This window comes from Drosophila bipectinata, chromosome 2R (assembly GCF_030179905.1).
Source record: "Drosophila bipectinata strain 14024-0381.07 chromosome 2R, DbipHiC1v2, whole genome shotgun sequence".
Taxonomy (NCBI): domain Eukaryota; kingdom Metazoa; phylum Arthropoda; class Insecta; order Diptera; family Drosophilidae; genus Drosophila; species Drosophila bipectinata.
In genome coordinates, this window is record NC_091737.1 from 13,874,302 (window position 1) to 13,886,945 (window position 12,644).

General features: G+C 48.8%; 2 protein-coding genes across 8 annotated transcripts in view; both read right to left on the reverse strand.

Moving 5' to 3' along the window:
• The window catches only part of sns (sticks and stones), a 59,118-nt gene that overhangs the window by 18,971 nt on the left and 27,503 nt on the right, over window positions 1–12,644 (reverse strand). For 3 of the 7 annotated variants that reach the window (XM_070278527.1, XM_070278526.1, XM_017250569.3), the window contains 10 exons: window positions 12,405–12,536; window positions 9,529–9,665; window positions 8,623–8,776; window positions 8,316–8,453; window positions 7,745–7,909; window positions 7,285–7,563; window positions 6,935–7,216; window positions 6,407–6,830; window positions 6,147–6,313; window positions 5,331–5,522 (listed from right to left, as the gene is read on the reverse strand). In XM_070278527.1, coding sequence (XP_070134628.1) covers window positions 5,331–5,522; window positions 6,147–6,313; window positions 6,407–6,830; window positions 6,935–7,216; window positions 7,285–7,563; window positions 7,745–7,909; window positions 8,316–8,453; window positions 8,623–8,776; window positions 9,529–9,665; window positions 12,405–12,536 — 2,070 coding nt within the window. Of the gene's footprint in view, window positions 1–4,205; window positions 4,356–5,330; window positions 5,523–6,146; window positions 6,314–6,406; window positions 6,831–6,934; window positions 7,217–7,284; window positions 7,564–7,744; window positions 7,910–8,315; window positions 8,454–8,622; window positions 8,777–9,528; window positions 9,666–12,404; window positions 12,537–12,644 lie in introns of those variants that run through there. The other 4 variants (XM_017250572.3, XM_070278528.1, XM_017250570.3 and 1 more) reach the window with 4 other exon arrangements.
• Window positions 10,956–12,311, reverse strand: LOC108131608 (uncharacterized). Its single transcript, XM_017250573.3, has one exon. It carries the CDS (start codon window positions 12,183–12,185, stop codon window positions 11,079–11,081), a length of 1,107 nt encoding a protein of 368 aa, XP_017106062.1. The 5' UTR covers window positions 12,186–12,311; the 3' UTR covers window positions 10,956–11,078.

The window sequence follows — 12,644 nt, forward strand, 5'->3', positions numbered from 1 at the left end:
ATTTTAAGCTTATAAGGATTTAACCCAGTTTTCTCGGAAAACCCTCTTACCGACAGACGGATGCTAGACTGCGTTACCCTTTGACAGAGTATTAATGGTCGCCTGGCGGGCTTATCACTCAGTGCCCTGTAGGTCCTGTTCGTCCTTGTCGCTGGGGACAATGCGGTGTTTGTGTACATATATCCCAATGTGTGGGTGTGTGCTTAGGTTGCCCCCACACAGATGTCAAATAATCCGCACTCGCATGCGAGTTTTTGTTTTTTTTTGTTGCCACTGCACTTTGCGGCTCCGCCGCGCCGCATAGAGATTACAAATTTTGCTCCTCTGCTACGAAAACTCGCGTTACGGATTTCTTTTCCTAGCCATACATATACATATGTATATATATGTATATGATTATACAGATATACATATGTGTGTGTGTGTGTGGGAGCCGCGGCTTAGACAGATTCTGCGGTCATCTGGGAACGTTAATGACGCCGCCGTCTGCTTTGAAGGTCTTTTCTGGTAAGCTCCCTGTCCTGGCAACAGCTCTCAATTATTCGCTGGCCGGACTTGTGGTATGCGGGAATGGACTTTTCTGTTCTTTTTTTTTTTGGAATTTTTGGTCTTCGGCATTCGACATTTGAATGGAAGAGGCGCTGAGCTATAGCCCCGCTTTGTTTCAGTGCCGGGCGATTTATGAACTCCCATACCGCCCAGAAACCCATCCTGCGTGGGTCCTACGAACGAGTGGTCCGGTCCGCTTTTGGGCTGTCATGGACAGTTGCCTAAGCAGCAAACTTTTCGACATTTGCTGAGCCAGCCTTCTGGACCTGCCCCCCATCCTGCTTGCCTGCCTTCCTACCTCCCCCTTCTATATCCTTTGACCACGACAGCCTGTGCGCTTATCTCTTCAGATTCGATGTCGCAGCTCTCTCACGCAGCAAAAAGCCCTCAAAGCCTCCAATCCTCCAGCCCCGTGCCCCATGCCACACAGCCCCCACCCCCGTCAATTGTTTAAAGAGTGTCAAAGTCAAGTGCTTGCCACTGGAAAAAAAGGGGGGCCGGTAGGAGGCAAAGAGGAGGACTTATCGCTGGTGGCAACGTTGGCATAAAAGTTTCGCCCCGCCAAGTCGTAAAAGTGTCGCACTCAACTCTATCCCCGAGATCGGGTTATAGGCCACTTTACTTTTAGGCCAGGCCCTTGGTTTAAAGTTCCACTCTCCTGGCGGAAAGATAATACACACTCGTCCACCCGCCCGTTGATGGCGGCTCTCTATTTCCTGCCAAAGTCGGTACTGTTTGGGCCAAGGAATCTATTGCCTGGACCAGGCCACTAACTTAGTTAACCACTCACGAATGGCCCGAACCAATTGTTTGATGCAACACGGCTCTGGACGCTTATTTAGGCCACAAACTACACTGGAAAAATAAGTCATATTTATTGAAGAAACTAAATAATTTTAAGACTTTTTGGCATAATAGAATGGTTAGAAGAACAATAAAAATATCCCTTTCTTTATTTTAATTTTTATAATTATTTCTATCTGTGTATCTAGTCCTTTACCCCTTTCGGCCTTTCGAGGCCAAATGAATGGCAATAAACATTAGAGATGGCGCTATTCGGGATGTTCGGTCTCGGATGCAGCTCATACGAGACTGGAGAATGAAATATGTGGCACTGGGCATTGACTGTGGCTGTGGCTATGCCGGTGGTTAGTGCTGTGCGCTCTTGTTCATGGCGGCCTGTGGTCGATGACCGGCAGCGGACCAGTCGGACCAGCCGGACAAGCGGCCAAACGGACAAGCGGACAACAGTCGGCGACGGAGCTGAACCACTGAACCAGCTGCCAACCGCAGACTTTTGGCATAGTTTATCGGGCAGCGACAACTACAGCGAAAGGCTTCTAAGGCGGCCTAGGATGCGGTTGGGCTTTTTGGTTTTCCCGGATAGTCAGCCGGCGGTGTACTGGAGAACTGGGGAGTTGGATAGCCGAAGGATCGGAGTGCCGGCGGGATGGATTTCCTTTCTGTGTGCCTTCTGTGTGCCATGCGGCATTTTGACACAAAGGCACAAATGCACATTAAAAATGCATATCCGAGGGCTGCAACAAAAACACAAGTCAAGTTTCGCTTGCGAAAACATTGAAATATGCAGAGAGATATCCCCCGACAGGGTCTTCCGCCCTCTACCATATCCCTCCTCTCACTTCCAGATGGTCAACGCACCAGTTTCTCTGACAACTTTACAAAAAAAAAATGTGAAAAAACTGGAAAAAAAATGGAAAAATTGTGAACACACAAAACGGGAAAAGTAAAAATCCTTTTGGGCATTGTCAGTTATCGGCTTTTGACAGGGATAAGGGAAAGGGAGTCCTGCACACACCCGTTCCCCGTACATTGTCATAAAAATGTTGTTCCTTCCAGGAACAGAAAAAGGATGAGTTTGAGTCAGAGTCGGAGCCTGAGGAGAAGGGTTTTCCCTCTTCGTTCGCTTTCTGTGTGTTTGTTTGCAACAAGACTGAAATATGAATTTTCTTTTGTATAGGGGAAAGGGGATTGCATTCAGAGGCCCGGCACTCGCCATTTGTTCAACTGCGTCGCACTGGAAGCGAAAGACAGAAATAATGGAGTCTGGCCGGGACTGGTCCGGGTATTCTTAGGGAAATATCTTATTTATGTCCTGCGGCTGTAGTTCATGCTCGTTCGCGTCGCTTTCCCGTTTGTAAATGTCAAAAATGCTGGCCCACATTTGGGGCTCGGTGTTCGGTGTTCGGTGCTCTGTATTCTGTACTCGGTTCTTTTGGCCCGATTAAGTCAGTTTAGTTTTGGGGCGTGCTCGCTTAATGAATCAAAAACTTTTGACTGAGAGCTCCAGATGTTAATCAACTCATAAGTCAAATGTTTGCCCAAACTCTATGACATGGCGCATATATTACATCAGCAAATATGGCTCAAAAAAGTGTAAACTTAACAAGGAGCAGGATCAGGAGCTACAGTGGGAGCCCTCTTTCCATATTTTTCCTTCTTTTTTTTTTTTTTTGTTGAGTGTGAGTCTGTTGAACACAATTTGCAGTTTTTTCGAGATGAAGGCAAGAGACGTTGCACTTGCAACTAAACGGACACGTAAATTTACATTTTTTTTTTTGCCCATGTTGCAGTTTCATTTCATACCCTTTACTAGGGGCTCAGTGGAAATAATTTGGTTAGCCCGTAACGCCACTTCGTGCTGCGTGTTTCGTGTTGGTATGCGGCACGTAATACCGATTCAAAGTGGGCACATTGCGTATACGCCGTGTATGGCGCGAATGTGTTCGTGTTTTTCGCCACGTCTCGAATTTGCCACTCAAATGGATGAAATGGAATGGTAGGGGATTGCCAAGACACGGAGACCTGGCCAGAGAAATGATGGCGCCGTCATGGTATCCATTTTAAAGTTGGCTGGCAACTACTATATTTGAAAAATAAGTAATTCCGTTTTAATAAACAATCCTTTGTCTGGCGAGAAAACACTTGTCGACACACGTGCCACCTCGTGGCCTTTTTGAAAAGGCATAATCCGTACGGCGAAAGCAATCTGATTTCCGGAAGATTGTGCATTCAGCTAAGAAAACGATGCACATTTGTCTTGATCCCTGTCCGGGGCTTCTGCTCTTGGCTGTTGGCTCTTCTGCTCGGTCTAGTTGGCCAGGATGCATCATTATTTTCTGTCATCATTATATTCTTGTTGACTGCCCGAAGAGGAAGAGGAGACTTTTTGCCCTGCTTGCCACACCACGCCACGCCTGGCATTGGTTGCACACGGAAATTGCAAGAAACGGCTGAGTCGAAGTGGTAGTGGCACTGCCAGGGGCACAACAGTGCCTTATCCTTTTGAGGTTCGAGCAGCCTGCGTATGCAGGAAATTGTTTAGTGAGCTCCATAAAGTGAGCATGCATGCCGGCAGCGTCCGTTAGTGGGCAGCGGAAGCTGCACAACGCGCTTGCTTCCGCTTCCGGTGGTGTCACGGAAGTGGTGCCGGCTGCCTTTGCAGCATGGCAGCAAATGCAATTGTCTGCTGGAATTTGGAGTGCCCGCCTCCAATCAGAGTTCAGAGCGGGGCCACGTCGGAAGTAAGCCAAAGAAAATAAATAAAACTAGGCAACAGAACAGCGCAGAACAATCCAAAATAATAACTTAAATAATAATAATAGAAATAATATTGAAATAATGGGCCAACGAACCTTTCTTGCGCCGATGATGGACCACAAACCAGGCCACCAGGGCCATGTTCACCAGGAGGAAGCCAAAGGCCGCCAGGGCGATGCCAATTATGACCAGGTTCGGTGTATTGCTGGAGTCCTCGGTTAACTCGGCTGGCATCGGTTCAGCTCCTTGGCGGGACAAAACGAACCAAAACCGTGGCAAATAAATAAAAAAGAGAGAAAGAAAAAAATATGGTTGCAAAAATAAGACAATAAATAAATGCGAAATACGAAATGAAATGAGAAATTGTAATAAAAAAAGAATAATATCAAAGGGAATAAAAATAAAAAGCGCCGCAGCATAGCAATGAACGAGCGGACCGTGTCCCAGTTCCAAAGGACTCGTCGTCTCCTCCGTTCTGGTTTTTGGGTCGTTTTCGGTTGGCATGACGCGCAGCGCACGCAGCGAAATCAAATAAAGAATCCGGAGTCCGGAGTCCGTTGTCCGTTGTCCGTAGTCTGTCGTCCATAGTCCTTATACCATAGCCTGGAGTCCGAACGAGTGACGCAAATCACGTAGAGCCTGCGAAGCGAAGCCGGAACATGTGATGGCAAATGAAATTAGCGACAACGCCATCGCTATTCGTACTTGCCATCGTCCTGGCCGTCATCTCTGTGCCCATTCTCAGTTCCCAGTTCCCGATTCACGATTCCCGGATTCAGGACTCGCGGTTGGTGGTTTTCGTTCCCATTAGCAACTGCCTGACCACCGGGCACGTGCACTGCCAACGCCCACAAATTAAAAGAAAATAACCCCGCCGACTAGGGGTCGAGCCGCGGGAATTAGAAATTCAAATGCCTAGGGAATTGCACTTGTCCAGTTCAAAGACTCGTGGAATGGCTTTAAGTCCCATTTGGCGGAAGCACATAGAGAAGAAACTGATGGATAAATTCTTCTATTAAAAGGCTTTAAATTTTTGATTCAGCCATTCCAATCCTTATGTTATTTCATTCTAATTCTTTAAATAAAAATCTAACAAAATAAAGACCTAGTATTTTTTTTTAAGTGCAACAATATGGTCAGCAACAACCGCAGAGCAACATCCTCTCCAATAACAGAATCCGTTGTGCCTCCAAGGGGCATGGGAACTTGTCCCTTCGTACCTCGCTTGAGGCGTTTCTCGTTCCGCTTGTGGAGACAGCAGCCGATAACAAACACGTTGAGCAGGACGACTACGACCCCGGCGCCCACGCCCACCAGCAGCATTCCCGATGTGCCGCCCAGCGGCGTCTGGCTAGTGGTCGGCGGTCCGCCTCCCAGCGACGAGGCCGGATGCGAGGGTGGCGGTGCCTCGGCTGATATGACCATTTCAGGTGGTTCATAGTGCATCCACGGAGTAGTTGTTGTTTGGAGTAGTGGAGAGTAATGCAATTCCAATTAGGTGCAGCAAAGATTCGGAGGAGATGAAAAGGTGAGAAAACAAAGCAAATCCAAAGGGGAAATCTATGAAACAAGTTGATGGTGGCACAGGATTTAGCTCCTAAAAATAACTCCGATACTGATATCCTATTCAAGCCCGTTTCCGTGTAAACACACTTCCGCATAAATCCAGTTTTGATCCAATTTCGGTTCATCAATTATTTCGTTTGAATGGCGCGAATATTCGTTTCGACGGTTCGGGTCTAATTAGTCCGATGGCTGCTTATCATACGGCTATCTAATTAATTTCACAAATTTGACTGCCCGGCCACCACCAACCGTAGTTACACATTACAGATTCCGCCACGGAGTCTTTTGGGGGCGGGCGTAGAGCGGAGCCCAGGTATTGGCCTATTGTACTAGCAGGTTCGGTAACCATAAAAGCCAAATGGCCGACTGGCATAAATCAATGTCAGGCATCGACAGGCAGCCAGCCAGCCAGCGAATCGTTCGAGTGCTTCTCGCGGATAATTTGAATATTGAACTGAACGGAGGCTTACCTTTTGTCTGGGCCCGGGCCAAGTCCGGCAGGTAACTGCTTTGGCCCAGATCATTCCAGGCCATAACCGAGAACAGATAGAGCGAATTCATGCGCAGCCCGCCGATGGTCAGTTTGTGGCTATTCGGTAGTCCATCCACATATTTGTACTGCTCACGGTCGGCCATTCTATAAATAAACAATAAAATGTATGTGGTTTCATTAGAAAGATTTGTGAAAATAAACGTGAAAATTGTAGAAAGATTAAAGATATAAACTAACCTGTAGCGCACTCGGTAGGAGGCCTTTAGGCCGCCATCGAATCCAGGCGTCCAGGCCACAGTCACCGTGTCATGGGTCACGTTCAGGATATTGAGGACAACTGGCGTTTCCGGTGGTGAGGTTATCTCCAGACGCACTGTCTCCACCGCCTCGCCCAGTTCGTTGCGGGCCACGCACTCATACGCCCCGTAGTCCGCCGGCGCCACCTTGTCCACGATCAGGGTGGATTCGTAGGTCAGGGAGTCGATCTTGCGCTCCTCCACCTCGTACTTGTATGTTCGGTTGATGGGCAGGTCCTTTTTGTCCTGGCGCCAAATGAACTGAGGCTTGGGGGATCCTTGGGCGCGGCAGGGCAGTCTTCCACGTTCTCCCGTTCCACTAGCAGCTCTGAGAAGGGTAGCTGCCTTGGCGATTTCCGGGGAAACTTTGGAAAGGGATTTTAATAGAAATGTTAGTTTTTTAATATTTAAAAAATACCTCTTAAAATATTTATAACAGTTTTGATAACAATTTTAAATATAAACTCACATTTAACAATTAGCAGGATATCGCGATTGGTTGGATTAGCAACCCGATTATCGGCCACACACCGGAAGTTGCCCACATCCTCGCGTCGCGCATCCTTGATGTGAAGGTAGGAGGTGCCGTTGGCAAAAGTGGTCGATGTCTTCACTGTCATGTCGTAGCCGACCCGTTCCCACTTTACGTGCTCCTCGGTCAGGGGCTTGCCCTCCACAGTGCACGATAGCATCGCATCCTCGCCAGGATTCACGACTATATTCTCGGACACCGACTTGATGGTGGTCCCGTCTGAATTGCGATTAGAGAAACTTCCTTGGTTAAATGGATATCCCCAGAGGGACAGATCGATTACTTACACTCCACCACCACGGTGATGTTTAGGGTGGCCTTGCCCTGCGAATTGCTGGCCGTGCACGAGTAGATTCCGGCATCATCCCTGTGAAGCCTTGTGAAATTGAGGCTTCCTCCGTCTGCAAAGATGCGATGCTCCCCATCCTGTGGAATGGCAATGCCGTCTTTGGTCCATTTGTAGGTGACGGTGGTTGGATTGGCGCGAGTTTGCAGCGAAACCTGGAGCGATTCGCCTTCCACACCCACCGCCGTCGATGAAGGTGGTGGCACAAATTTTGGGCGATCTGCGGATGGTTATATTTGTGGGTTAGGGATATGAAAGGTCCTTCCAAATCCAAGCATTGTCACATAAATCCCTCATCCCACAATTTATAATATGACCCCTAAGGATTTCTGTGACAGCCCTTATGGATTCGAATAGAGATTGCAGATGCCTCTAATTGAGCAATTAGCCGGTGCACTTACACAGCACATCCAGGGTGACCGCCTCGTGGACGCTCCTTTGGAGGGCTTCGTTGGCGCTCTGGCAGGTGTACACCTGGCCGTTCATTTCCTGTGTGATGTTTACCCGGAACTCCAGCGTAGAGACCGTGCCGCCCCAGAGGCCCGGCTTGGACGTGTTATTAATGCCTGTGTGTGTGTGTAACGCGAATGTCGGGATGCCAGATACCAGTTACCAGATACGAGTGTACCAAATGGCAGATGCGAGGGATTCCGGTGGGCGGACATGGAATTGGGCAGAGAAGAAATGGGCGTAATTTTAGTGACTGGCAAGCGAACCGGATGTTGTCGTGGAAACGCCTCGCACCAACAAAGTGCACTACCGGCGCCGGCAAGTCCATGGAAAATGCCGAATGGCGAATACCGAATTGCGATGGGCAAACTTCCAATTGCCAAATCGCCTGGCCAGGCTCATAGCGTCCAAAAGTCCGTGAGTCTGTGAGTCCGTTAGTCCACCAGTCCATGAGCCCGAAAGCCAAGTCAAGCCCAGCCAAGCCAAGCCAAGCCAAAGTCGAGCCAAACCAGCCGTACATACCTTCGATGGGGATGCCGTCCTTCCACCAGGACAGCTTGGCCGGCGGATTGCTAGAGCTGGAGTCGCAGATGATTGTTGCCTCCATGCCAGGTCGCAGTTCTTCCGGTTCAATGCGTATTTTGACCGTCTCCGGGGCAACTGCAAATACACACAAGCCAATGGACAATGAGAATGGATGCAGAAGCAGCGAAAACCCTTAACCTTTCCTCAGGACTGCACTCAAAGAAATGGTTATCATGCTTACGGTCATGCTTTTTTTAAAATCTTATTAAAAATCATTATAATTTATGCTCTAATTTATACTCACAGTGAACACTTAGTGTGGTGGACTGGAAGAGGGGTATTTCGGTGGCGCTGTTGGAGGCCTCGCAGCGGTACTGGGCCTGGTTGTCGGACACATTCGCCAGAACGGTGATTTCGGCCGAAACCGACTTGTCCGCCGAGCGGATAACCGAGTTGATCTGCAAAAGAGGAGGTTATACATTTTTTTGTCGGGATGCATTTCAGAAAAGCGCCCAGCTGGCGGATGCATTTTAATTTCGCTGATAAAACGTCGTCTAATCTGGGTACGGAAAAGCAAAGGCAAAAGCAGAGCAAAGCACAGCAGAGCAGAGCAGGGCAGAGCACAGATGAGTCCCCGGAGGCGGAGATGAAAACTCTGACACCGCAACAAATGGGAAACGTTAAAACAGGAAGCCGCACCTGAACCTGCAGGTGCACTATCCACTTTCCACCTGCCACTTATACATAGACATGCATACAGAAGTGTGTCTGTGTGTGTGCCTGATGAGCTGCGGTTGTGGGTGGTATTTTATCCACCTGTTTTTTTTTTGTATTTATACCTCTTTTGTTTTAGCTGATAATGGGTAAAGTTTTAACGATAGTTTCGCTCTGTGTGGTGGCTCGATTATTGGCCAATGGAAGGTGTGAAACCGAAATCGTTCTGGCATTAGAACCACCTAGTAGCGGCAGCAGCAGCAGCAGCAATGACAGTGGCACTGGCAGTGGCAGTGGCTCATTAGCACTTTAAGCCCATAAAGCGGAAACGGAAATGGTCAACAAAAGCGCCATTATTGTTTTGCGGATGTTTGCTGCCTGCTGTTGATAGTGCTCCCTCTCTCTTTCTGACTGTTGGAAATGCAAACAAAAGCTGGGGGGTGGGAAGGTGTGGAGGATGGGTCCTTAAAAAAAAAAGGAAAAATGTTGTACTCACCCTTTTGTCGTTTTTATACCATGTTAGCGTCGCCAACGGATTGCCGCCTGATGAAACGCAGAGCAGTTTTTGCACCGACCCAGCTGGGATAATTTGTCCCTCTATATAGCCAGAAATTAATGGCGGCGCGGGTGGATCTGTGGATGCAGACGCAGGATACGAGGGATAAGAAAAACGTTTCCAGTCCAAACACAAAAAAAAAAAAAAAATGAAAAAAAGACAAACAAAAGAGCACCAAGCTAGACAGGGGGGGCGGGGGAAACTCGAGAACAAATTGTGGCCCCAAAAACTTAGCCACGAGCCAGCAAATTATGGCCTACAACAATAATAGCAAAAGGACCATCAGGACCACCGCTGGGCTGGGTCCTGTCCAGCAAAAAAGACAGGGAGAGAGCTGCCAAAAGCGGCCGAACAATAAAAATTAAAATTATTTAATTTGCCGCGCATAAAGTAAAAATATCCGCAGGGCGTCCGCATCCTTAAGGCATGACCATGCAAGGACCCGCGCACTCATACACTCATACACGCACACATCGCCTCGTCCTTGATTGAGCTCGAGGATCTGGAGGGTGGCGGATGGGCAGGATGGAGTGGTTTGCTCATTACCTTGGGGCCTGTTAGTCATTTTCAGTGCTCCATGGTATGGGTAATAAATGTAAATCTCTGGGCACCCCCACCACCTCCTCGGCGCCTTTTTTTTCGCTCGCTACGCGACTCCTGCTCTGTGATGTTGGTCAGAAAAATTAATTAGCGCTGCAGGAGAGCGCTCACAAAGGACGTCCACTCTATGGCTAGAGGGGTGTGTTTGGCAGGGGGCGGATGGAGGCTGTTGGGGCGTGTGCTAGCTGGGATAAACCGAAACTAGGAATCGCAATTATTAATAAGCCCTGACTTTGGTAACTCGCAATCTCCCCCACGGCCGAGTGTTATCGAGTGATTTGCCTCACAGGCTTTTCCCTCGAATAACCGCCCCCCGTCCTACAAAATCTACCTTTCACACAGAGAATTATGGATTATATTAGTTTATTTAATTTATTATGTTTTCAGAAGAAGTAGATTATCTGCTTTTGAGATTCTTAGAAGTAAGAGTTATGTTTCAAAGGAGGGAATTGGTTTTTCTCAAACTACTCTGGAAGTATTAGTTTCTATTGAACCTATAGTCAGCTTTAGATCTATAGTTTTTAAATAGTTTTTTCCCTGTGCTAGCCACCCCCCAATTGGCATTATCATCCCTGGAATCTATCTTTCCCTGCGTGTTGTCCTTTTTTTTGTCACAACCTCCGCTTATAATTGAGGCTAATGAAGAGTGACACCGAACATCGGATAATGGAGTTTCAAGACACTTGCAGTTGTCGCACGGCAGCAACGTGTCACTCTGTGGCTATTGGAGGAGGGGAGGAGGTCCTGTCAAGGTCCAGGGTCCTGCGTACATATAATTGGAACTTTATTCGAGGCATTAAAAACGATAGTGTGTGTGTGCGAGTACGAGTACTCGGGAAGGACTTCTCGGATTTGTTACATGTACAATTTAGAGCTTGTCAACACTCGATTTACAAAAGTCCACAGCTGGTGAAGACCAAACCCCGGCTGAGTTTGCCGTTCTTAGTGCCGTAGCTCTGGATGCAATCGCAAATCTTGCTGCCCTTCACGATTCGCCCGAATCCTACCCTGGAGCCGTTAACCACATTAAGGGGCTTGAAGGAGATGGCAAAGGACAAGTGCTGAGTGAATCCCTTGACGTAGGCCTTGCTGAAGGAGAGCACGTAGCCGGATTCTCCGTGGTCGATCACCTTGGCGTCGTACTCCAGGGGCTGATGGAGCAGCGACTCCTGGGAGAGCTGCAGGTCCGCTTCCAGCCAGAGGTTAGGGAAGAGGCGCTTGACCAGGAACTTCTGGTGCTGGTTGCACATGCAGGAACGGATCAGTTGAAGCACAACCAGTGGACAGGCTTCTGTGTATAGCTGGACCACAATGCGGCCCAATGGCCGGGCATCCTTTAGGTAAAGCTCGAAGTATATGCGCGGCCGGAAAAGTCGGCGAAGCTCCGCGTCCGATTCGGGCAGCTCGATATTGAAGGCCTCATACTTGGCCATGGCCGCCTCGGGTAATTCCAGGGGCGGCAGCTTTGCCGTGTTCCGGCCCCCAGCCAACTGGTCGGACAGGCCCGAGTCCACCTCACTGGTCACCTCCGCAATACGCTTGCCAAACTCGCGGTTCTCCTGCTCCAATTTCTCCAGACTGAGAAGGATCATAGGAACGGCAGAGACGGCGTGCACCCCCTCATTTCGAAACGGGTTGATGGCTCCGTGGGTGCGCATCGTCCGGGAGATTTCCACCAGCAGTTGGATATTCGCTTTGGTGCGCTTCATGAAGTTCACCGCCTCGTCCCGCAGATTGTTCACCCCGGTGATGCGGGCAGCCTGGAAGGTGGGAGGCGCGGCGTCCACCGTGCTGATCGCCTCCTTGACCCGTTCGCGGTGTTGCAGCCACATTTTGTGGCGCATTACGGCCTGGTCTCCACCAGGAATCGAATTTTTTGCCGCCTTGGCAACCTTCTTCCGCTCCTTGACCTTCTGGATAGCGGTCTGGTGCTCCTCCTCCGTAAGCCGGGCCAACTCACGCTGCGACTCCGTCACACACATCGGGAACTCAGCCATGGTGAACTCTTTTCAGGAAATTCAATTACGATATCCAAAAACTTAAAAAAAAGGGTACGAAAGTAGCCTAATCGAGAATTTTTCACTAAACAATGATAAAAAACTATTTAATACTGAAGTCAAAGGCAAAACTTCATTTCTCCGAGTTTAGTTTGTTCCCCGCTTGGTGAAATCATTTATTTTATGAAATAAATATAAAATATTAAAGGTATTACTTACACAGAACATTGATGGTGTGGGTGGAGACCACATTCTCGGTCAGCTGCATATTGAGTCCGTGACAGATGGCGACCAGAGAGCGCTTGTTGGGCTCCACGGTGGCGGTGATGTTCGAGCTGGTCGTCCAGCCGCCTGCGATGACAGACAGAGATGGAAATGGATTAGGTTTGGGGGCTTGGAGATTATGTCACGACGTCAGCTGTTAGCCTGGGAGCTAGAGAGTTGGGGAGCTGGAAGCTG

What these genes read in the sequence shown, in the direction of transcription:
- LOC108131608 (XM_017250573.3), bottom strand. Translation starts at nt 12,185, where the DNA reads ATGGCTGAGTTCCCGATGTGTGTGACGGAGTCGCAGCGTGAGTTGGCC.